This window comes from Ictidomys tridecemlineatus, chromosome 7 (assembly GCF_052094955.1).
Source record: "Ictidomys tridecemlineatus isolate mIctTri1 chromosome 7, mIctTri1.hap1, whole genome shotgun sequence".
NCBI classification, from domain to species: Eukaryota; Metazoa; Chordata; class Mammalia; order Rodentia; family Sciuridae; genus Ictidomys; species Ictidomys tridecemlineatus.
Genome location: NC_135483.1, coordinates 68,152,530 through 68,177,246, shown reverse-complemented (window position 1 = coordinate 68,177,246; position 24,717 = coordinate 68,152,530). Strand labels below are relative to the sequence as shown.

The window sequence follows — 24,717 nt, the reverse complement described above, 5'->3', positions numbered from 1 at the left end:
AGCCGGGCTGGCCTTGAACCCTTGGACTCAGGCCATCCTCTGGTCTCAGCCTTCCAAGTATTTGGGACTATAAGCACAAGGCCCCAGGCATGGTGCTCAGTTCCATTTTAAAAATCATTCTATTTATATTCACTTCCTATTAATTGTCCTTATCTTTTTCTTTTCTTGGTAAACTCTCAGAATCTCAGCATTAATAAATGAAAATATTCTTGATTCATGAAGACAAAATTTAAAGTTAAGTTGAGACAACTTAAAAATGGGAGCAACTTAATACAAATTATTATGTAGTTAAAAACAGTTGCTGTTACCCTCCAGGTGACTGCTAAATTATGGAATGAAAAAATATTCAGTAGTGTAGAAAAATAGGTTGATGGCAAGCTTTTGCTAGACCCCAGGAGGAATGAGAAGCAGCTAAAAGAAGTGAGTTAGATGTGGAAGACAGAGGACACAAAGTCACATGATGTCTATAGAAAACCCAGTTTTGAAAAAAATCAATATTTATTTATGCAAAATTTTGGATCTTCATTCTTTATGGAGTTGAATACCAAGTTCTTTTCAGTTGAACCTGCAACTTATTGAGTACTTATTGAGTATTGTTTATTTCATTTGAATTTCTAAACAATACTGTGAGTTGTAGCTGTTCTTTTTCTCATGTTTCATATTGATAAGTGCTTTCTTGAAATCAGTGAGCTGAAATTGTGTCCATTGTAGTATAACTCAGCAGCCCTTTTAAATCTGCCAACTTTGGTTGCTGCCTGCCCAACCTGATCTGACAATTATAATTCATTTAGTTCAGAGTGGATGAACTTTATGTTTTTCCTTCTCTTTCTCATCCATTAGGAAATGTCTCAGAAAGCTATTTTCATATTACATTAATTCACTACTTATTTATGTTTATAACTACCTTTTTTAAAATGGATATTTTTGGGGGCGGATATTAAACATTAGTTACTCAAGTTGGATGCTGTCCTTAAGTTTCATGAGAGGAATCTCTTGCCTTCATATGAGTTTTGCCCCACTGATAGAATGATAAATTTTGAAATAATAAGAGAATGGAATAATTTTGGAGCATGGGTCATTATAGGGCATAGCAGGACTAGGATAGGCCTGAGGGAACTAATATAACCTAAGGATAGCTTGAGGTTATAGGTGAGAGAAAGGATAGAAAGGTATATAAAGGTGCAGTGAGAAAGTATTAAAAATAACTTTTTTACTTTGCACTTAGGAGCAATGTATATTCTTTAAAAGTTGTAGGCACTCATCATAATTTTGCCAACTTATTTTGTGTATATGGGAGATGAATACCTGTTTATTAGTTGTTTTCCTTTTTTAAAAGCAAAATAGTAGATTTTTGCTTCATTGTGGTTTTTTGGGACAACCTAATGTTCTGTATACTAAATTTTGTTATTGTGAATTCTGATTTTACCATAGAGTTAAAGACAACATAAAAGCTGGGCATGGTGGCACATGATCCCAGCTGTCATCCCAGTTATTCAGGAAGTGGAGACGAGAGGATTGCAAGTTTAAGACCAGCCTGGGCAAGTTGACTAGAACTTGTCTCAAAAAAGAAAAAGGACTGGGGATCTAGCTCAGTGGTAAACTGCCCTTGGATTCAATCCCTAGTGGTGGGATAAGGGGATGACAATATAAAGACTGATTAACTTTTGCCATTTTATTTAATAAACATTTGTTGAAGCTTTCAGTGTGTCTCACAATTGTATTAGATAACTAGGGAAGCTGGGACCATTCACATGTGATTCCTGCCTTGAAGGAACTGATAAATCTCCTAGGATGGAAGGAGACAGATTTGCAATAAATGGATGTTATAAGTAATAAGTAGGTATTATAATAGAAATATATGAAATTGATGGAAACCTAAAGGAATAATTGATCATTTTTTTTTTCCAGGAGTAGTAGTGGGTATTGGGGTCATGGATTAGGAATACCTTTGTGGAGCAGATAGAATTCTATCACCCTAGACCTCAGTCTTGGAAGATTGCGAGGTGACTATACTATAGAATTTTACAGGTAAAACTTCCTGCTTGGGCATAGAGGTATGAGAAAGCATGGCTGTTCTTCAGGAACTATAAGAAATTCATCATGACTGTGAGATATATAGGGAAGAAAGCAGAAGCCAGATCATTGAAGACCTTTTTATGCTGTGCTTTTTCTTATAGACATTTTGGTACCAAGCAAAGGAGTGAAATGATGATGTATTTCAGAAAATCATGTTGCCATTATATAAAAAAAAGATTGCTGGGATTCAGAACGGTAGGCAGTGAGACCATTGAACTAATAAATTGTTGCCATGCCCAGGTTTGAAGAAGAGGGTACTTGAATCTGAGGCACTGAAAATGGAAAGCTTAGATCTCAGCAAATCAATAGGACTTTATAACTCTTTGATATGAGGAAGGAAGGAAAGTAAGGATGTAGCATGATATTGAAGTTTCTCATGAAGTGATTTGGGGCTCTTGGATTGGTTTAAAAATGACAATATAAGGAAGCACTTTTGAGATAAAGAGGTTGAGGAAGAAAAACAGTCATTATATTTAAATTGAGATTGAGATGCAGGTAGGACATTCAAGTTAAGGTGTTTAGTTGACAGTAGTTTATAACATGATAAGCTTAGGAGAATGATCTGAGCTATAGGTAGAGGTTTACGTGTTACTGACACATGGTTAGACACTTTTTTCCTTTCGGAGAAAAGGAGATGTGTGTTATCTGGTAAAATTTCTCTTTCATTTATTGCTCTTCTCAAGAAACTCTTAAGTGTCTCTTTGTTCCAGCTTAAGGAATATAAATATATAAAATTTGGTCTTTGCTCTTAAGTAAATTGAAAGGGATGAAAAAATAAATTTAATATTTAAAAAATGCAATATAATAAGGTAAGTGCTGTGATTATAATAACCAAAGGAAGCTATGAGAATAGAGAAGTGTAATTATCTTGGCCTTTAATGGAGGAGAAGAATTCTTGGAGATAATAGCTATTTATTTTAGAAGGATGCATGGGTTTTACCCAGGAAAAGATGAGTGGGAAAAATATTCTGGGGAAGGGAGAAACATCATTAACTAAGGCATGAATTGTGTGAGAGGTAGGGGAACAATTAGTGTTTTAAGTATACAACAGGAATGATAAGAGATGAGGCTCATGGAAAATGTGATAGGTGATGGAAAACCACTAAAAGATTTTTAGGTTGAGGAGTAACACAGAACATATGATAGAGGCTCTCTTGAGAAGTATTTGCAAATTGATGGTGAAGTGGGTTTCAGGCAGAGGACATAGTTTGAACAAAAGCCTAGAGGTGTGAAACAGTAGGTCTTTTTTTATAGGATTTGCAGCATTCCTTTATTATTGGGTTGTGAAATACAAAAAAGGCATAGAGAAAGATGAGAGTGGTAGACAGGCCAAATCATGGAGGTCTTATGTGCCGTGCTAAAGAGCTTGAACTTTATCTTGTTAAAGATCACTCTAGCACTAAGTAAAAGATAAATTGGCTTGATAAGTCATAAGAGTTTTACCTAAAGAAGTGACAGAATGGATAGAGAAATGTACTTGAAGGAGTTAAAAGTACTCATCCTTATCAGGCTTATCGTGTTAAAAGGATATACACCAGTATAAACCAAGGCACTTCTTAAAAATGCAACCAACTGCATTGCAATTCTGGAAATTCTGATTCACTAAGTCTGGGAATGAGCCTAGGTATCTTATTTTTGCTTTACAATTTTGTTTTTTTTTTTTTACTGTGAAATTACCTCTGATTTGTGGTGTACAATTCCATGAATTTTAATTCACATGAAAATTTCTATTACCTTTATCATAGTCAATATACAGAACTATATAAGCACTTCAAAAAATTCCCTTTTGCTGTGTCTTTATATCCACACCCCTCCTTACATACCTGAACACTGGCTAACACCAATCTATTCTGTCATATAATTTTGTTGTTTCGAGAATGTCATATTGGATCTATAGTATGTGATCTTTAATACTGGCTTCTTTCAGGATGCTTTTAAAAAATCATTCAAATTGTTGCATGTATTGGTAGTTTGTTCCTTTTTTATTACTGAGTACTATTACATTATGTGGATGTATTAGTTTGTTTTTCTGTCACTCATTGAGTTTTCAGTTTTGGGAAATATGACTAGAGTTACTATAAACATTCATGTACAGATTTTTATGTGAACTTAAGTTTTCATTTCTCTAGGATAAGTACCCAGAAGTGGGATTGCTGGGTCATATGGTAAGTATATGTTTAACTTTATAAGAAACTTCTAAACTGTTTTCCAAAGTGGCTATACCATTTTACATTCCCACCAGCAATGTGTGTGAGTTCCAGTTGCTCCACATTCTCACCAACCCTTGGTAGTGTCAGTATTTTTGAACTACTACTATTTTAATAGATGTGGTTGTCTCATTGTGGTGGTTGTTTGCATTCCTTAATGACTGTGTTGAACATCTTTTCGTATGTTTGTAATCTATGCATTCTTATGGGGGAATGTCTGATTTTACCCATTTTAAAATTTGGTGGTTGTTTTCTTACTGCTCTTTTTTTTAAATTCTTTTTTAAGTTGGACATTATATCTTTGTTTTATTTATTTTTTTAATGTGGCTCTGAGGATTGAACCCACTGCCTCACGCACGTAAGACAAGCACTCAGCCGCTGAGCTACAACCCCAGCCCTCTTATTGCTCAGTTTTAAAAAAATGTATAATCTTACCTTTTTATACCTTTTTTTTTTTTTTTTGTACTGGGTATTGAGCCCAGGGGTACTTTATCGTCAAGCTACATGACTATTTCTTTTAATTTTTTTATTTTGTATTTTGAGATAGGGGTCTCAATAAGTTGCAAGTTCACTTGCAGATTCTAAGAGATATTTCTTCAGGATTTTTTGGAATTTTTTACTTAAGATAATAATGTCATCTTTGGAAAAATGATTTTTTTCCCTTTCAGTCCAAATGTTTCTATTCCTCTTCTCTCCTTTTCTCTCCCTTCCTCTGCCCTTCCCCTGCCATTTAGTACAAAGTTGAATAGAAATAATGAGAGTACAAATGTACTTGCCTTGTTTGAGATCTTAGGAGAAAGTATTTATTTTTTATATCAAGTTCCTGTTGTTGGATTTTTTTTATAGCTACTCTTTACCAAGTTCATTCTACTCTATGCAACAATCCATTTTTATCATCAAAACAGCATTAACTTGGGAGGCTGAAATAGGAGGATTGAGAGTTCAAAGCCAGCCTCAGCAAAATTGAGACACTAAGCAACTCAGTGAGACCATGTCTCTAAATAAAATACAAAAATAGGGCTGGGATGTGGCTCGCTGGTTGAGTGTCTCCGAGTTCAATCCCTGGTATCCGCCGCCCCCAAACAAAAAACCAACCAACCAGAAAAACCATTGAGTTCATTAAATGAATTGAGAAGCTTTTTATAAACATGTATAGAATTGGTGTTAATTCTTTTATAAATATTGGTAGAATTTTTCAAACTATTTGAGTTACAAGATTTCATGTTTTGTAGTTCTTGAACTGTTAATTCAATGTCTTTGGTAGTTATAGAACTATTTAAAATATTAATTCCATGTTGGGAGAAATGTGGTTATTTGTTCTTTTGGTGGGGGGGATTGGTCCATTTATCTCAATTGACAAGTTGATGTTTGTAGAGTTGTTTGCACCTTGTCCCTTTCATGTCTGCATTGTATGTGATAGTACCCTGTTTTATTCCACTATTCTGTGTCTTTTTTTTCCCTGTGCTGTTCTGTGTCTTTTTTCCCCACTGATAATCAGAAATTTTCATTGTATCGATATTTCCAAAGATCAGCTTTTTTCATTTATTTTTCCTATTTCTGTTTTCAATTTAATTGATTTTTGCTTTGGATTTATTCTGCACTTTCCCCCCTAGTTGCCTAAGCTGAGAAGCTTAGATTTAGAGCCATTTTCTCTTTTCTAATGAAGTATTTGTTGTTGAGTTTCCCATTCAGCGTGTTTCAGTGTATCCCACAAAATTGATTGTCCTTTTTGTTTTGTTTCTTTTTTTGTTTTAAATTGCCCTTGGGACTTCCTATTAACATATGGATTATTTAGAATTGTCTTTAATTTCTAAGTGTTTGGAAATCTTACTGTTATTCCTCTTGATTCCTATTTTATTTGTATTATCTCAGATCTTTTTAATTTTTTTTTTGTAGTTGTAGATGGACAGCATGCCTTTATTTATTTTATTTTATTTTTATGTGGTGCTGAGGATTGAACCCAGTGCCTCACACATGCGAAGCAATCGCTGTGCCACCGAGCCACAGACCCAGCCCTGTCTCAGTTCTTTTAAATTTGTTGAGTTTTGTTTTATAATCTAGTTGGGGACTGTCTTGGCAAATATTCTGTGGGCGTTTAAAAAGAATGTGTATTCTATTCTTGTTCAGTGGATTATTTTATAAATTTAAATCCCGTTAATAGATGGTATTGTTTAGCTCTATCTCTTTGGTGGTTTTTTGTCTAACATTTCTGTTAATGGTAAAAAAGATGTTGAAGTTTTCAGCTATGATTATAGATTTGTCTTTTCTTTCTCTTCTATGTTTCAGTCTATGTTTTTTGAAGCTCTTGTTTATTGCATACACATTTAGGATTGCTTATGTGTTCTGTTTTGACTCTTTTATCATTATATAATGTATTTTGTTCTGTAATGTATTTTGTTCAGTCATTTTCTTGTTGTGTCCAATCCTGATTTAGCTGGCGTTAGTATAGTCACTCCTGTTTTCTTTTGATATCTTTTTCCATCTATTTTCAAACTACTTGTATCATTATAATACTGTGTTTGAAGTTAGTTGCACGTTGTTATTAGTGAAAATAGTAGTACACTCTTAACCTGGGGTTTTGCTTTCCACAGTTTTAGTTATCAGTAGTCAATTGCAGTCCAAAAATATTAAATAGAAAATTCCAGAAATAAATAATTCTTAAGTTTTACATCTTGCACTATCCTACTTCATTCTACCCCAGATGTACATCATTACATTGTGTGACATATCCACATTGTACATAATAACTTAGTAGCTCTCTCAGTTATGGGTCCATTGTCAAAACTGCTTGTGTTCAGTTAACCTTTATTTTACTTGATAACACCCTAAAGCACAAGTAATGCTGGCAGTTTGGATATGCCAAAAACAAGCTAGAAAGTGCTTCCATTAAGTTAAAGGTAGAAGTTCTTGATTTAATAAAGGAAAAAATATTATGTTGCATTTGCTAGAATCTGCGGTAAAATAGATCAACTATTCATAAATTTGTGAAGGTAAGAGAAATTCATACTAGTTTTGCTGTCATATCTCAGACTATAAAAATTATGGTCATAGTGTATGATCAGTCATAAAGATGGAAAAGGCATCCACTTTGTGTATACATGTATAGGTAAAACATAGTATATGTAAGATTTGGTACTTTTCCATAGTTTCAAGCATCTACTTGTGGTCTTGGAATGTGTCCCCTTGGGAACACTATTATAGTAGGTTTGTGTTTTTAAAATTTTATTTACCAAACTCTGACATTTAATTCTTATTCTTAGACCTTTTATATTTAATGTAATATTGATAATGTTATGGCTTAAGTCTGCCATTTTATTTTTGTTTTCTGGTATTACTTTTCTTCCCTTTGACTCTTTTTCTGCTTTTATATGGGTTTCTCAAAATTTTTAGGATTACATTTTTTTCTGTGGTGTTTCCTTAGCATACATTTGATTTTTTTAATGGTTGCTAGGCTTTACATTATTCATTCATAACTTAAAACATACTGATGTCAGCATTATATCTATTTAAGTAAACTGTAGAAACTTGAATTCTATCCCTTTGCCTTCCCACTTTATAGTATTATTCTCTTAAAAATTTCTTCCACATATATGAAGAGCAACAAGTGACATTATTATCATTATTATTTTTACTTCAAATATATAACATATTTTGAAAACTGAAGAGGGAGGATACCATTACATTTCTCTGTGTCTTTACACTTTTCATTCTTTTTGATATTTTAGAATTTCTTTAACATTTCCTTTCAGTTTGAAGAACTTACAGATTCCTTCAGGGTAGGTCTAGTGGTTACTGTTTTTTAGTTATCTTTCATCTGAGATCTTGATTTTATATTTCGTTCCTTCAGGATTTTTCACTGAAAAAAATATGTACTTATGCATAACTCTGTGTAATCATTCTTTTCCTTCAACTCTTGGAATTTCATATCACTGCCCCCAGATGATGGCCACCATAATGTTTTGTGAGAAATCCGTTGTCATTCTAAAGCATTGTTTCTCTATAAATAGTGTGCTTTCAAGGTATTTTTCTTTGTGTTTAGTTTTATCTAATTTGATTATAATGTGCCTTCACATTTATTTCCTTGGATTTCTAGCAGCTTTTTTCCTCCTTCTCTATATTCCTCACATTACTAGGGGTTAAATGCCAAGTTGCTTTACCAGTGAGCTGCATCCCCATCCCTTTTTATTTTTTATTTTGGGACAAGATCTCACTAAGTTGCTGAAGCTGACCTTGACTTTGTGATCCTCCTGCCTCAGCTTCCTGAGTTGCTGGAAGTACTGGCATTTGCCATCATATCTGGCTCATTAAACTTCTTGAATTTGTACGTTAGTTTATAGTACCAACAAATTTTGTATTAGTTGTTACAAACCACCATTGGTTGTGAAGTTTCTGTGTTTTATGTCTAGTGTTATTGTTTTTAATAAAATAGAATAGAAAATGAGAATATATTGTAAGTAATAAGAGTAATTAATTTTTACTTTTGTAACATATGCATATGTATATTCTGGGATTCATTCTAAAATATTTCTTCCTGTGGTTTGCAGTTAGACAATTTTGAAAACCATTGATTGAGACCATTTACTACATCTTGTTTTGTTTGAAGAGAAAAGCTGGTTAGCATTTATGAATTTGAGACTGATGAGCAAAAAGTCTTTTTTTTTTCCCCCAGATCACCTAGGTTTCAAAGCTTTGTTTCTTCTGACCAATTAAATGACTTGAAAACCCATGAATCTAAGTCGAGGTTAAACTCCAAATTAATTCAAAACAGGTAGCTTTGGATACTCACAGCATCACTTTCTATTCCTGTTTTTAGATTTAAGAACTATAAGTTGTGAAGATGTGAAAAGGAAAAGGGAAGGAAATAACAGAGAAGGACAGAGGAGATTTTATTTTCTTCTTTTTTCGTAATATGGTAACATTTACTGAATATCTACTTTGTGTTTCTCACACTGTGCTAGGTATCAGGAATGAAAAAAAATTTTTTTAAATGGTCACTAAAGCTTATTCCTCTTGTCCCACTTGAAATTTTGTACCTTTTGATCAACTTCTTCCTCAGACTTTGATCAACTTCTTCCTCAGACTTTGGTAACCACTATTCTACCCTTGTTTATTTAAGTTTGACTTTTTTAGATTCCATATATAAATGAGATCATATATGATATTTGGTGTTCTATACCTGGATTATTTCACTAAGCGTAATATCCTCTAGGTTTAACCATGTTGTATCTGTTGACCCTCTCTTTCAAGGCTGAATAGGATTCTGCTGTGTGTGTGTGTGTGTGTGTGTGTGTGTGTGTGTGTGTGTGTTTTACATTTTATGTATTTCATTCATTCAGTGAACACTTAGGTTGTTTCCAGATTTTACTATTGTGACTACAATACTTATTGTATATTTGAAAATTACTAAGTGGATTTTTAAATATTTTCACTACAAAACATAATAAATACATGAGATGATAGGTTCATTGATGAGCTTAGTTTAACCATTTGACAATGCAAACACATCAAAATATCATATTGTACTACATATTCTATTCCCTTTCTATGGGAGCACATAAATACTGATGGTGAGTGTGGGAAATGGTGGAAAGCTGTTGCTGGTTCTGGAATTTTCACCTATGAGGTGAATTTTGAGTTCCATCTTGAGGAGAGAAGTCAATTTGCCAGGTCAACTGTAGATTATCCAGATTCTGAGGAGGTTGATAAGGAGCATTACAAAGGCAAAGGCAAAACAGTAGGTGCATTTTATTAAACATTGTTATCTCTTAGTTATCTAATTTCCTTATCATACCCTCACAACACATTGAAATAATCTTCCATGTTCTTGAAGTAATTTGTGCCTCTTTATCTCTCCCTCCCCATTTGCTATGCTAAGAATTTGTTTCAAACCCCAGTTATCTTATGTCTCCAGCTCTTTCTGTTTCAGTTATCTATTGCTGAATAATAAAACATCCCAAGACTTCTTGGTGTGACACAGTGAATGTTTTATTATGCTTACAGACTATGTGTTTGGAGTTCTGGTGGGATATGTCTGGAACCTCAGCTGGGAAGACTCAAATGGATGTGGGAGTTTTGAATGGTGGGGAACTAAAATCTTCTGGATTCTTCTTCATTCACATGCTTGGTGCCTGGGTGATGACCCGAAAGCTGGGCTCAGGTGGAACTGTTGACCACTTTTTGTGATTTCCAAGTGGCCTGGTTGGGGTTCTCACATAAGGGCTTCTAGATCCCAAGAGGGGTGTTTGGAGACCCAGCATTCCAAAAGAATCAGGCAAGAACTACATGGTTTATTCTGACCCAACCTTGGTGGTTGTATGCTGTCACTTCCACTGCATTCTGTTATTTATAAATGAATCTTTTAAGGTTAGCCCAGATTCAAGAGAAGGGGAATTAGATTTTAGCTCATCTTGGGGTTATGGCAAGGTCACTTTGCAGAATATGCATAGCAAATATCATACTGGCTATTTTGGGAAAAAAAACTCTGTCATGCTATCTCCCAGTCTTCAAATTCCTTTAAAGGTTGAGTATCCCTAATCTGAAAATCATTTCAAAATCAGAAATGCTTCAGAATCCAAAAATTGTTTCTCAGGAAATTGGTGATCTCAGAGCATTTCTGATTTCACAAATTTAGATTAGGGTTGCTCAACCAGTATAGTTTTTGCAAATATTCCAACATGTGAAAAATTATAAAATCTGAAACATTTCTTGTCCTAAGCATTTCAGATGAGGGATACTCAACCTATCTTGGATCCTGCTAGATACTGCCACTTGAACACAACTCAGACTTACCTCTTCAACTTTTCCCCCCACTGCTTCCCTGACACTATAAGAAACTACATTTTATGTCTAAGTTAATGGTACCTTTCATTCACCCATGCAAGCCAATCTCTCTTTGCTAACTATCCTTTCCCCAACAAATGATATAGTTCTGTTCTTCCTTGCCCATGGAATTTACAGTTTTTCCTTCCTCTTGTGACAGCTTTAGTTCAAGCCATTTTCTCTGTTCTAGATTACTGCCATTCTCTTTAACTCCTGTATTTTAATTCTGGTATGAAATGTGTTTCTAAAATCACTTTTCTATCCATACAAGGATGGAAAAGTCATCCTGGTATAATCTTTACATCCAAAGGAATGTTATTTTCCAGAGTAATTCCTTATATTTCTGCAGTGTTTTATTAAAAATACTTAGTTCTAGTAAAAAGTACTTTCATATGTATTGTCGTAGTTGATTCAATTCAACTTACTGTTTTTAGTCATAATTGACCCTGTAACAACTTAATATAGAGTCATGGGCTTCTTTGTTAATCTAATGAGAGTTATGTACTTTTCCCTCCCAGAATAATGCTTACATATACTTTATATATATATATACTGGGGATTGAACCCAGGGATTTACCAGTAAGCTATATCTGCACCCCTTTTTATTTGAGGCAGGATCTCATTAAATGGCTGAGGCTTGTTCTGCCTCAGCCTCCCTCCCAAGTCACTAGGATTACAGGTATGTGCCACTGCTCCTAGCTTTGTGTACATAATTTGGATGGATCATAGTATTAAAGTAACACTTTGGATTTATAAATTCTAATGTGTTTACTAAAAACTATTAATTTGACTGAAGTCTTTCTTTAAATTACCAGTTGAGTCAGCATTGAGTAACTGCTGCTGTTCTATAAACAACATTACATATAAGTCAAAATTGATGTTGAATCCATGCAGGTATCATGTTGAAGTTTGTTTTTGTATTGTCAGTTGGGAAGGAAGCTTCTAAATAATAGTAAAAATAATATGAGAGAGAATTTTTAATATTTTTAGGAGGTGAGATATAACTTGCATATGCTCATTAAATGACTTCTATGCCTTACAAATGTTGACTTGATTTCAATTATTGAATGTATTTGAAAGGAATAAAACCTGTGCTCCTTTCAAAACACTTTAAGAAAATATTCTTATACTAATTCACTGTGAACCATTTCCTCCAATTTTGATTAAAAAGATTTTCCATCTATATATGTTTTTAAGAGATTATTTTAAAATTTTATAAAAATATTCTGAAGGAATAGACAAGTTAATGAATAGAAAATAATTACTGAAAGAATTTCAATACTCAAATTCTGGGATTTTTTAAAAAGAGCTATGGTTGGTTACACAGTACTGAATAAATCAAGCCTCTGGTTTATATCTTATTTTAGCTCAGAAATGATAATATTATCACATATTATCTAATTACAATATGTAGTATTTTTCAGAGCATTGTTGAAAGTATTTAACTGATTGTGGTTATGTTACTCAGCTTTCTGTTACCATACCAAGGTACCTGAGACAAGTATAAGAAAAAAGGCTTTATTTATCTCACAATTTTGAAGGTTTCAGTCCATGATTGATTAGCCCACATCATGGCAGGCCAGTGGCAAGATACCATATCTGGCAGGAGCATATGGTGGGGCAAAATTGTTCACCTCATATCTAAGAAGCAAAGAAGAATGAGGAGGAGATTGGGAAGCCTCTATCCACTTCAAGGACAATGACCTGAAGACCTCTTACTATGACCTCATTTTAAAGATTTCATCACCTTCCAATAGAGCCACCCTGGGGACTAACCTTTAACACAAGGGGCCTTTGGAGAACATTCAGTATCCAAACTACAGCAATAGTCAAACCGTGTTTCTGAATTTAATGAGAAAGTATTTTACAGTTAAACATTGTATGATTTTTATTTTGAATATGTTGCTTATTTTGATGCTTCAGTAGTCTTTTCTTTGGATGTTTTTCTATAATAATTGAGAATTAGTTTATTTCTTGAGCCTGCTGCTAGAAGCTAACCAAGCTCTAATTTGTTTAAACACAGACAGTATCAAAGATTGTATTACAGGACATTCAAAACCTAGTCAAATAAATCTTACAGAAACAATAAATGCCTATGGATATATTGATGAAACCCAGCTGTCTTTCACTTGTTTCTTGCAAGGACCTCATAGCAATGATGTTAAACTTGTTTGTGTTTTAGAATCCCTTGATTGCTTGTGAAAATACAGATATAGGACTTTACCTTCAGAGTTTCTGAGTCAGTAGGTTTGGGGACGGCCTAGGGTTTTGCATTGCTTAAGAGCTTGTTTGGAAGTTCTAGCAGAGGAATGCAGCTACTCATGTAACCTTGATTGAAGAGTAGTCTTCTTGTACCAGGTCCCCTTTGACCTAATGTGCAGCTTCAGGAGGGATGCACATGGAGCAATGAGGGAGGATAGGGACACTTGCCTAGCCAGCCAGTTCAGCTGAATCAACCCTGGTGATCAGAAGGGTGACATATTGCAGCCCAATTGCCCTCCCACCCAGGATTTGCATTTCTAACAAACTTCCAGGTGATGTTGATGCTGCTGGTCCTGGGACCACACTTTGAGAACCACTGCTTCATAAGTTTACCCTGATAATTTAGGATATATTTTTTATTCATTTCAGTTGTACCACTTAATAGAAATTTGCTTAAATTAGCACAATGGATACTACATTAAGACAAGAAAAATTAGTTTCTGGATCACTACTTTCCAGCTGATTGTCCTCAGAATAAGCCATCATTTAATCTGATCCTTATTTTCCTCACCAAAAATGAATAATTATCCTGTGAGAATAAAATTAGATAAGGTGTGGAAAAGTGTTTTAAACTGTGTATTGCTGTGCAGACATAGTATTGCATATTCTTTTAAATATTCAGCTTATTTTAAAATATCGTTGTTAAAATTTGCAAATTTCTGTATTTTGATAAATAATGATCTCTATCATTCTTCCATTGCCTCTGGTCCTTTTAATCTTGCTTGCTTTTTAATGTTACTGTCTTTCAGTTTAAGTGGCCTTGAATGCATTTGAAAGGAAATATTTTAAGATGAATACAGGCAGTCTTTGTGTGGCTGTACAAATATAGGCATTTTGCAAGACTGTAAGGATAACAACAACAACAACAAAAAACCATGCAAGCTATCTTAATCATCAGTGGGAATAGTTGTGATTGTTATGTGACCTTTAAAGTTTTTTGTCAAAACATTAAAAACTCTTATTGTGTGGGTATAGCTATGTAGGGAAATGAAGAAAAATACTACAGCTCACATTTAATCCACTGTAATTTAAAACATTAGAAACATTGAGGGTTAAAGTACATTTGTTTCTGATATCAGGGATTGAACTCAGGGGCACTTGACCACTGAGCCACATCCCCAGCCCTATTTTTTATTTTATTTAGAGACAAGGTCTCACTGAGTTTTTTAATGTCTTACTTTTGCTGAGACTGGCTTTGAACTCCTAATCCTCTGCCTCGGCCTCCCAAGCCGCTGGGATTACAGGTGTGCACCACTACATCCTGCCCATAGTTTTATTTTAAGAGTAGTTTTGAGATGCTGGCTTGTGGCTTAGCAGTAGAGCGCTCGCCTAGCATGTGCAAGGCCCTTAGGTTCTATCCTCAGCACCATATAAAAAATAAATATGTAAAATAAAGATATGTGTCCACAACTACAACTAAAAAAATAAATATTTTTTAAAAAACATAGTTTTGAACAGAGCTTCCCTCACTTACAATATGGAAAGAGAAAAGGGGACTATCAAAGAGAAGTAGGGAGAAGAAGAAAATTGTGGTGGTATCTGAATTAATAGAGAAACATTACCTTCAACTATGCTTGTATTGGATGTATTTTATTAGTTTAAAAACTAATGAATTTGGGGCTGAGGTTGTGTCTCAGTGGTAGAGCACTCATCCAGCACGTGGAAAGCACTTGGTTCAATTCTCAGCACCACATAAAAATAAATAAATAAAGGCATTAAAAAAAACTAATGGAGTCATATAGTATAATGGATTGTAGGGTCTATGAGATGTGAATCATTTTGTTTTGAAAACAAGGGTCAGCATACTTTATCTGCAAAGGGCTTTTGGGGCCAAGAGGGAGAACCCAAGGATATTATATAAAGTACTTAAATAACAAGATAAAAATATATAAATTTGTATTGATGAAATTTAAAATAATAATACAAATGCAGTTAGCCATACAGTCAAACTGTGCAATCCTCAGACAAATTATTCAGTCTCTCTACTTTGATTTCCTGGTGTTTAAAATGGAGGTATCATAGTCCATATTTCATAGGGTTGTTATAAGGTTTAAATATCTTAGTATATGTGAGAAGTAATCATCTGTACCTGTTATATTGATTAAATGCTTTTCCAGATTTCAAGTAGGGTTAATCTATTAACCAGAGCCCCCAATGTATCAATTAAATTTCAGGGTCTTCTACTAAGGTAGGGTTTATCTAATTCAGCTCATTCCTTATAAATAGTGAAAGGGCAAATTCCCCATAATTAAAAGTGGGCCTGCATATTTTATTGTATTTTATTATATTTTCTCTTGATCACACAGTTACTTATATATATAGTCATAAATATAAAAATTAAATATTCAAACACATAAACATGTTCAAGAAGTTATATAGTTCAGTTGGACATGGTAGCACATGCCTGTAATTCCAGTGGCTCAGGAGGCTGAGGTAGGAGAATCAAAAGTTCAAAGCCAGCCTTAGCAAAAGCCAAGACGTAAGCAACTAAGTGAAACCCTGTCTCTAAATAAAATATAAGAATAGGACTGGGGATGTGGCTCAGTAGTCAAGTGCCTGTGAGTTTAATCCCTGGTACCAAAAAATTAATCAATAAAAATTTAAAAAGAAAAAGAAATTATAGTTCAGGCCTGATAATCTCCCTGAGATGCATAGGACTGGTGCATTGAGAATTTTTTCCCGTCATCCATCATTTGCTTTACATATTGTGACTTCAGTGTATTAACATATATAATATTTTATTCAATACTTATGATTAATAGAGTAACTTGACAAAAAAGGGAATGCTCTGAGAAAGGCAAATTCTTTGGGAATTTCACATCTTTGGTGGTTAATGTTTGGTTTTATACTAAATACATACATATAATAAAACACCCAATTTTTTTAAATTTGTATTTTCCCAATTTTTGTAGAAGTTTCAAATGAGTTTATAAAGCATAAATTCAAATTCTTAGTGACTTTTCTGGTATATTTTCTAATGTATGCTTCTTTTCTTTTTCCCTGACAGAGGAAATAAAAGCTGAAACTGAAAAACAGAGGTTTGTGGGATTTTTTTCTCTTTAATGCAAATAATTTGCAAATTTGTTGGTCTTGGCTGAAATATTAATAGTAATTTTTAATGTAATAAGTTTTCTTTGTGTGAGCTTGTAGTAAAATACATTTTTTTAAAAAAATGGGTTCTTAAGAAATATAATTTGAAAGCATATTTAAATATAAAACAGTCTTGTATAAATAAGTACAAGAAACGTACTTCTGAGATATACCTTAAAGTCTTTTCTTAAAGACTTTGATTGATATTTAGAAAAATTAGATTTCTTTGATAATGTTAGCATCTTTAGAGCAGAATTGAATAACTTCAGGACAAATAGAAAACCCATTGCTTTTTAAGGTATTAAGATAACAAATTTATGTGGCAATGAGATATTTAATAAAAGATATAGAGGTTTTTGGAAATATATTAGACTAGACACTTGTGTACTGTGTTTAGTAACAGCTCTGGCCACTACTTTTTGACCTTGTGGCAAATCAGCTTTGGTACTTTGGTTTCCTCATGGCATGTGGTAAGATAGAGAATTGCATTAGCAAGGTTCCTTTTAGAATTGAAATTCTGAGTTTCTATATGAACTTATCATCAGTAATGATAAGTGTGATATTCTAATTAGACTCTTTTTATTTTAGTCCTCCTCATGGAGAAGCAAAAGCTGGATCAAGCACCCTTCCACCAGTGAAATCAAAGACCAATTTTATTGAAGCAGACAAGTACTTCTTACCTTTTGAGTTGGCATGTCAGTCCAAATGTCCCCGAATAGTTAGTACATCTCTAGATTGTTTACAGGTGTGTATAAAATGGTATCTAATAATCATCTATTTGGAAGGTGTTTCTATAAGGCTGCTCAACAGTTGATGTTTCAGATATTTCTGTGAAAGCCTTGAATATTCTTTTTTGAGATGAGAAACCAAATAGTTGCTTATATTCATTAGACAGTAATAGTTGCAAAAAAAAATGTTTCTAGTTTAGTGGTAATAAAAATCATTTGCTTAGAGAGACCTAAAGTCTTTACTAAGGTTATCAATAATGAAAATATTGGTTTGGACTCATTTCATCAGTGAAATGGAAGAACATTAATGCTTGTAACCTGATGCTGACTTTATATATGTCATTATTTGGAAATTATTTTACTAGGTGCCTGCTATTTTAGTTAAAGCAATAGGTTAATATCCACAACTTACTATTTCACTGCTGGACCTCAGCTATGACATTTATGTCAGAAAATTTCTGAACGCTTTCATACTGTCTTTCAAACATATACACACACACTCACAAGATCCTCTTAGATATTTTATGAGTCAAACAAGCTTTAGATAGAGGGGTACTTACTTTCCAGATTACACCAATTCAAGCAACAATACAGTGGCTAGGAAGAGTTCATATAATTTGTCCTTAAGATAGGTTAAAGATTTGTTCATCTGGTATCTGACCTTGTTTTCTTCAGAAAATTGTAAATACGATATCAATGCTTTTCTTCCAAGGCATAATGTAACAATGAATGAACAAATAGGTGTTTTATTGTTTCAGTGTATAGAAACAGGTTTTGCTGCAGATTGATAGATCTAACTTGGGAAAAGATTTTGTATCATTTAAGTGTTAAAATAGTTTCCACAAAAGCATTATCAGTAAAACCTTGTTTAGATAGAAGGCAGTAAGCAATTCTAGGACATCAGAGACAAATTCTCAAGGCTCACTTTTTCAAAGTATTGTCTGTTGGTTTCTATTTTGTGATTATTGCAAGTATAAATGATTTTACCTATTTATAGGTAGTAAACAACAGAAAAAGTTGATATTGACTTTGATAAGACCTTGGTGGTTTTTTTTTTTTTTGGTAAGAATGTTAATATATATTCAATCATATTGTATTTTCACTTATATTCAATTAGTGTATGTGTAAATATATGTATTTGATTAATGAGTATCTTTATTTCCTTTTTCCATTTCAGAAACTTATTGCTTATGGGCACTTGACTGGCAATGCTCCAGATAGTACCACACCAGGCAAAAAATTGATTGATAGAATAATTGAAACAATATGTGGCTGCTTCCAAGGTCCTCAAACAGACGAAGGAGTTCAGTTGCAAATAATAAAGGTAATTAGTTATATAAGATGATTTGTTGTTCATAATCTATACTTTTTAAAATCAGAGACCTTTCTGATATACCTTGAAATAGTATATACCTTTTACATGCATTCTTGCTATACTAGAGATCTTTGGGTGTTTTTTAGACTCCACATCAAGAGATTCTGTTGAATGCCAAGAATTCATTAGAAGACAACTATATTCCTGTATTCCTTCTTTAGAATGTCCCAATTTAGGTTTGGGCTCCAGAGTCTGTTCCAGAGTTTTTCTATTTCTGGTGTTTGTCATATGTATTCTACCCTTCAAGCTTTAGGGTGATTCTTAAATCTGTTAGCTCCCTACTTTCTTCTTTTTATTGGACCCTCATAGCCTGCCCTCTCAAGCCATGGAACAATCACCACATGAAATACTGTCCACCACCTTTCCTGATTCCCTTGCATGTATCTGTCTATTGAACCTGCTCAGCAAAACTCTATTTTACATTCAAGCTATAATGAACCTGGATGGTTGAATTCCAATAGAGAAAAACTAGTCATGTTTTCAGTCTATCAATGGTAGTATGTTACATATCAGTAAAATTTTAGTGACTATAGTACTTCTGAAAATGGTTTACATGTATAAAATGCTTGATGTGTGTATAGCCTTTTCTCAATCTTTTCATTTTATAGCTGTATTTGCCTCACACATTTTATTTTAATTTAATGTTTTAATATTTTAATAATTAACAGTTTAATTATTTTGACCTATCATATGAAGTTTGATGGCTTTTGGAGTTTACTCTAGGTATACATTTATTAATGCTGACTATGCATAGCATTGGACAAGCTGGAAGATAAAAAACGTTTTTACTTGCCAGGCGCAATGGGACATACCTGTAATCTCAGCGACTCAGGAGGCTGAGGCAGGAGGATTAAAAGTTCAAAGCCAGCCTTAGCAAAAGTGAGGCACTAAGCAACTCAGTAAGACCCTGTCTCTAAATAAAACACAAAAATTGGGCTGGGGATGTGGCTCAGTAGTCAAGTGCCCCTGAGTTCAATCCCAGTTACCCCCGGCCCCCCCAAAAAGTGTTTATACTTGAAAAATTCCAAGTTCCAATTCCATGTGAAAATTCACATGTATGAAAGTTGATCACTTTATTGGAGAAGTCAACTTACAATTATTTTAAATGCTTTATTCTAAAAATTCATTAATGTCTTCAACAACACATTTGTTGACTCCAGTCAGTAAAAAAGATATCAGAAAATTGGTGGTGAAAAAAGCAGTGTTTATCCTCCATAATTGACATTCTAGTTTAATAGAGTATATAAAGTTTGTATTTGTGCTCTACTGTGACGTGAGAGTTCAAATGTCATATATTTAAATTAATTAAATATATTTATATTAATAAAACCTAGGTTAAAACATATTAGTTAAAATGTTTTTCTGGTGTTCTTCAATGGGGAAGATAATGTGGAAACTACTGCCCTGAGGAAAACATCAAATATTTTAACAGTTGATGACATATTCAGGGCAGGTAAAAATTCTGTATATGCTACCTGAGAGCAATAATTGTTTCTGTAAGTTTTAATATGAAAAATTTCATTTTTAAAAAAGTTTTCCTAACACTCTGGATACAGAAAATTGCTTTAACTTTGCTTTTTTTTTTTTTTTTTTTTTTAAGGCTTTACTTACTGCAGTCACATCACAACACATAGAAATTCACGAAGGAACTGTACTGCAAGCTGTGAGAACATGTTACAATATCTATCTAGCAAGCAAAAATCTCATCAATCAGACAACAGCCAAAGCTACTCTTACTCAGATGCTAAATGTTATCTTTGCACGCATGGAAAACCAAGCAGTAAGTATTTAAAATAGACGGAGTAGAGCACCATAAGTATCAAATATAGAAAGGAGTTTAAAGTAATTATAGTGAAATCTTTGTTCCTGTGAAGAAGGGCATCTTTGATTTACATGTCTCTTTTCTCTTTACTGGAGATGTTTTTTTCCATTTTATTTTGAAGTTTATTGACTTGTTTGACTTTGGACAAAGTGTATTTTTAGTTGTTCACAAATAGAATGTGAAAAATATTGGTTGCCATCTTTCTCAGGGAAGTGTTTATGAATTGAAACTTTTACTGAATTTTTAGCTTAGTAGAGTGTAATGTAGAAATAAAACTACTTAATTTAATCTGTTCTGGTGTATAATTACATATTGGAAATTACATACAGATACATATACAAAATTACATATGAAGATCTATATTGATAATGATTAAATATATCTTTTCTTTTGTGTATTAAAGGTCTTATATTCCTTATACTTAAAACTATTTCAGATTGGTTGGTAGAGGTCAACAACTAAAGAATCATTTAGGTTTTATTTTGTGGGTTTGGTTAGTTTGTGTTCTATTGCCTAGGTCTTCAAAATTAAAAACCAACTTCCAACTTTTCATTTTGAACTAATTTTAACATCTTACCCAGTGGTAGTATAATTTGACAAAAACAATTAATACTGACAAAACATTAATAATTAAACCACAGACCTTACTTGAATTTTACCAATTTTTCCCACTAATGTCTCTTTTTTATTTGTGATCTGACATAGGATCCCATGTTACATTTAGTATGCATTTGGTTGTTATGTCTTAGTCTTCTCCAGATTCTTGATAATTCCTCCATCTTTCCATATCTTTTGTGATTTTGCTGTTTTTGAAGGGTATTAGTCAGTTTTTTTGGTCCAGTATCCCTAAATTTGCTTTGTTTCCTATTTTCTCACAATTAGAATGAGGTTGAATGTGTTTTTGCTAAAACATCTCTGAAATAATGTGCCTTTTTTTGTTAGGAACTGATGATGTTGATATGTCTTCTTATTGGTGGTAACTTTGACCACATGGTTAAGTTTAGAACTGTCAGATTCCTACACTATAAAGTTACTAGTTTTTCTCCTGTACTTAATCAATGTCTTGGGAAAGATATTTTAAGACTGCGTAGATATGCTGCTGCTCCTCAGATTCCCCATACTCCACAATTCTGGAACCCAACAGGAGATCTTGTTGGCAACCTATTTCTGTGGTTTTTCTGTAATGGTGATTTTGTTTCTCTTTTTCCTTCTGTATTAATTAACTGTAGTTTCTCTCCCTTCCCAATTTACTTATTTATTCAGTTATTTACTCTGGCTACTCTGGCAATCTGTACTCATGTATATTCATTTAACCAGATTGTATTATAATCTGATACTGTCATTATTTACTTTGTGTGTTACCCATATTATTTTAGCTTTGGCCTTGTGTCCTTTGATAAGCCCTCATCTTTTTCAAATACTTGCATCCTTTTCTGGAATCTCAGAATATTCCATGCTCATTTTTAATTTTACTTCTTTCAGCACTGGAATCAACCACTTCAACTAGGGGCCCTCACTTCTTCAATTGAAGAATGATATTTGGAAGCCAAAATCTGAGTGCTCAGTGTGTTCATTGTCTGTAGGGTGTTATTACTTCTAGGCCTTCAGCATATAAAAATAGATGCCTGTAAACTAATCCCTACCATGCCCATCTCCATACACTATATATTACTATTTATCTGTATATATGAAAAACAATGTGTTTGTACTGATTTTTGATTTCAGTACAACCACCTAGGGTTCATTCCAACTTTATTCCTTATTTGTAAATTCTTTCTCTAAACAGTAAGAAATCTGGCTTTAATTTTCTACACTGTACTGATTGTTCAATCTTGTTAAATGTTAGTTTTCGAAATGCTAACATATACCATTGGAAGAAGCAAAGTTCTCTTGATTTTTATATGTTCAAACTCTGCTTTCCAAAGTTACTTATGTTAGTTCCTTTCTTCCTCACACTCCTCAGCTTCAAAGAGGAAATTTTATCTCTTTAAAATACATTTACCTTGGTTTGTTAACTTTTTTTTTTCATTTTCAGAAACCCTCACATCCCAAATAGTTTTACTTCTCTATTTAGGGAGTTTATAAAATATTACTGTGATTTAAGAATCAGAGCTGTATAAAAGTATATTCAGAGAAGTCCCATTCCTTTCTAATTTTTACAACCCTGTTTCTCTGCCTTATTTCTTTCCAACCCCTTGAATGCAGCTAATCTGTTTAGTTTTCATCTTATCCTTCCTGCATTTCTTAACAAATGAGTAGATACACATATTGCATCCTGTGTCACTTTCTTACATGAAAGGTAACATATTAGTTATCTATCATTGCATAACAGATCACTTCACATTTTAGATTTAAATAGCAAAGATCACCTCTTACAGTTTCGAAGTGTACAGAAACCGCAGGTAGCTTAGGTGGGAGTTTCTGGCTTGGGTTTTGAATAAGGTTGCCACTGGCTGCATGGATCAGAGTATCAAATAGGGCTACAGTCATGTGATCTCTTGGGGAAAGGCCTTAACTTCTATACCTTGTATGTCTCCAAGGGCTGCTCCTGACATTGCAGTTAACTTCCCCAGAAAGAATGATTCAAGAAAGAGAGTGACAAGACAGAAGCTGTAATGTCTACCTTATAATCAGAAATGCTCACATAGATTATGCTTAGTTTAGAGTGGAGGGGACTACACAAGGAAGTGAAAATCAAGTAGACTAGAAAGCCACATCATTGATAGCCATTTTAAAGGCTGGGAACCACACTTGCTATTGGTACTCTTTTGTATTTTGATCTTTTTACTCAAGAGTGTGTCCTGGAAAGCACATTTCATGTCAGTTCTTAGAGATTGTCCTCATGTTTTCTTAGAGATGTATAGTTTTCCACGATATACTATAGTCTGTTCCTTTATTCTCCTATTTATTGGCATTAGTTTAGTTCTGATATTGTGCAACCACAAAAGTGATCTTGCTGCATTTTTGGTAAGGTGAATGAAAATAATTTTGTCAATTTTTAAGTTTTATTGGTTTAATTTGTTCCAACAAGTTTTTATTGAATTTTTTTGTATGTTCCTAGCACTGTGTTAAGCTTCAGTTATTTAGTGATGAGCAAAACTGACTTGACCACTACCTTCAAAGGTCTTACAGATTGGAAGATGAACCTTAAACAGATAATCACTCAAATATGTAACTGCATTGTGGTAAAGGCATGAGCATGTTTTATGTAATGGATAATTTTTAAAAAGTGGAAAGGTGGTAGACATAAGGGAGAAAGGGACACAGATAATTTAACTTCTATATTTGCTAAAATCTTCCTAGCTGGAGGTCATTTCAATACTATTGCTAAACTTCACTCTTTCCCTTGACCCCCTAACATAAAACTCTTTTTTTCCCCCACATTTTTTATTGGTGTATTGTGGTTGTACATATAACATAAAACTGTTGACAAAATAAAATCAACCTAGACATAATCATAAAATGCTAATTTAAATTTTTTTTCAAAGGAGAAAATATTTTATGTTCAAAATCAGTGGGGAGGGACACTGCTACTGGAATATTGTAGAAAGAGTTCACACATTTCTCTGTGATGCACAGAACAGGCCTTCATTGCAAAGAAATACCTGACCCCAAATGTTAGTAGTTCTGATGCTGAGAACAGAAATGTATAGAGAATGTTATTTTCATTAAAAAAAAACCATTTTTTTCTTTTTTTAAGATTTTGCGAAAGTTTCTAACAGTTTTGGAATATGTGAAAAAAGCTAGAATTTGATGTCTTTTTTCCCAGAACATGTGCTTGCCCCCAAAAAGCCATGGTGCAGATTGGTTAAAATTGGGCCAACAGTGGAATTGGATTGTGATTCATATATTTCTCACTGTTAATTTGGAAATGGACTTTTCCATGAATGGGCTGAAGTATTGGTTTGAGAATTCTGTTATCATCCTCATTGTGCAACAAGACATGCTCATCATTTTCCTTTTCAGTAAAATAAGAAATTTGTACTATATAGATTTTTAAGGCTTTGCCTATCTTTTTAGTCATTAAAATCTGTTGATTCAAATTTATTTTATAAATTCATGTACTTAGTTCCATGACTTGGAATATTAATGGAAAACTTGAAATGTTCATTTTGATAATGTAAAAATTCTGTGAAAATTCTGTTAGAATAATTCTTCTCAGGTCATGAGGACTACAATAGATATGTGAAGGTCAATAAAGTGCTAAAAAAGAAACCCTGTGATCCTGATTGATGTTTTTAGTATCTTGCAAGTAAGCCAGCTTTACAGATAGTGTTATGTACATTAGAATGACAGGTCTGCTAAAATAAAAATGAGACATTATTAAGCACAGTATTT

The 24,717-nt window shown here is 33.4% G+C and overlaps 1 protein-coding gene across 6 annotated transcripts in view; it reads left to right on the top strand.

Annotated features, from left to right (window-relative positions):
- Nucleotides 1-24,717, top strand: part of Arfgef1 (ARF guanine nucleotide exchange factor 1) — a 120,358-nt gene that overhangs the window by 11,634 nt on the left and 84,007 nt on the right. For 5 of the 6 annotated variants that reach the window (XM_078017122.1, XM_040294012.2, XM_005322938.5 and 2 more), the window contains exons 2-5: nt 16,372-16,402; nt 17,043-17,199; nt 18,360-18,506; nt 20,158-20,337. In XM_078017122.1, coding sequence (XP_077873248.1) covers nt 16,372-16,402; nt 17,043-17,199; nt 18,360-18,506; nt 20,158-20,337 — 515 coding nt within the window. Of the gene's footprint in view, nt 1-4,219; nt 4,242-16,371; nt 16,403-17,042; nt 17,200-18,359; nt 18,507-20,157; nt 20,338-24,717 lie in introns of those variants that run through there. The other variant, XM_078017123.1, reaches the window with a different exon arrangement.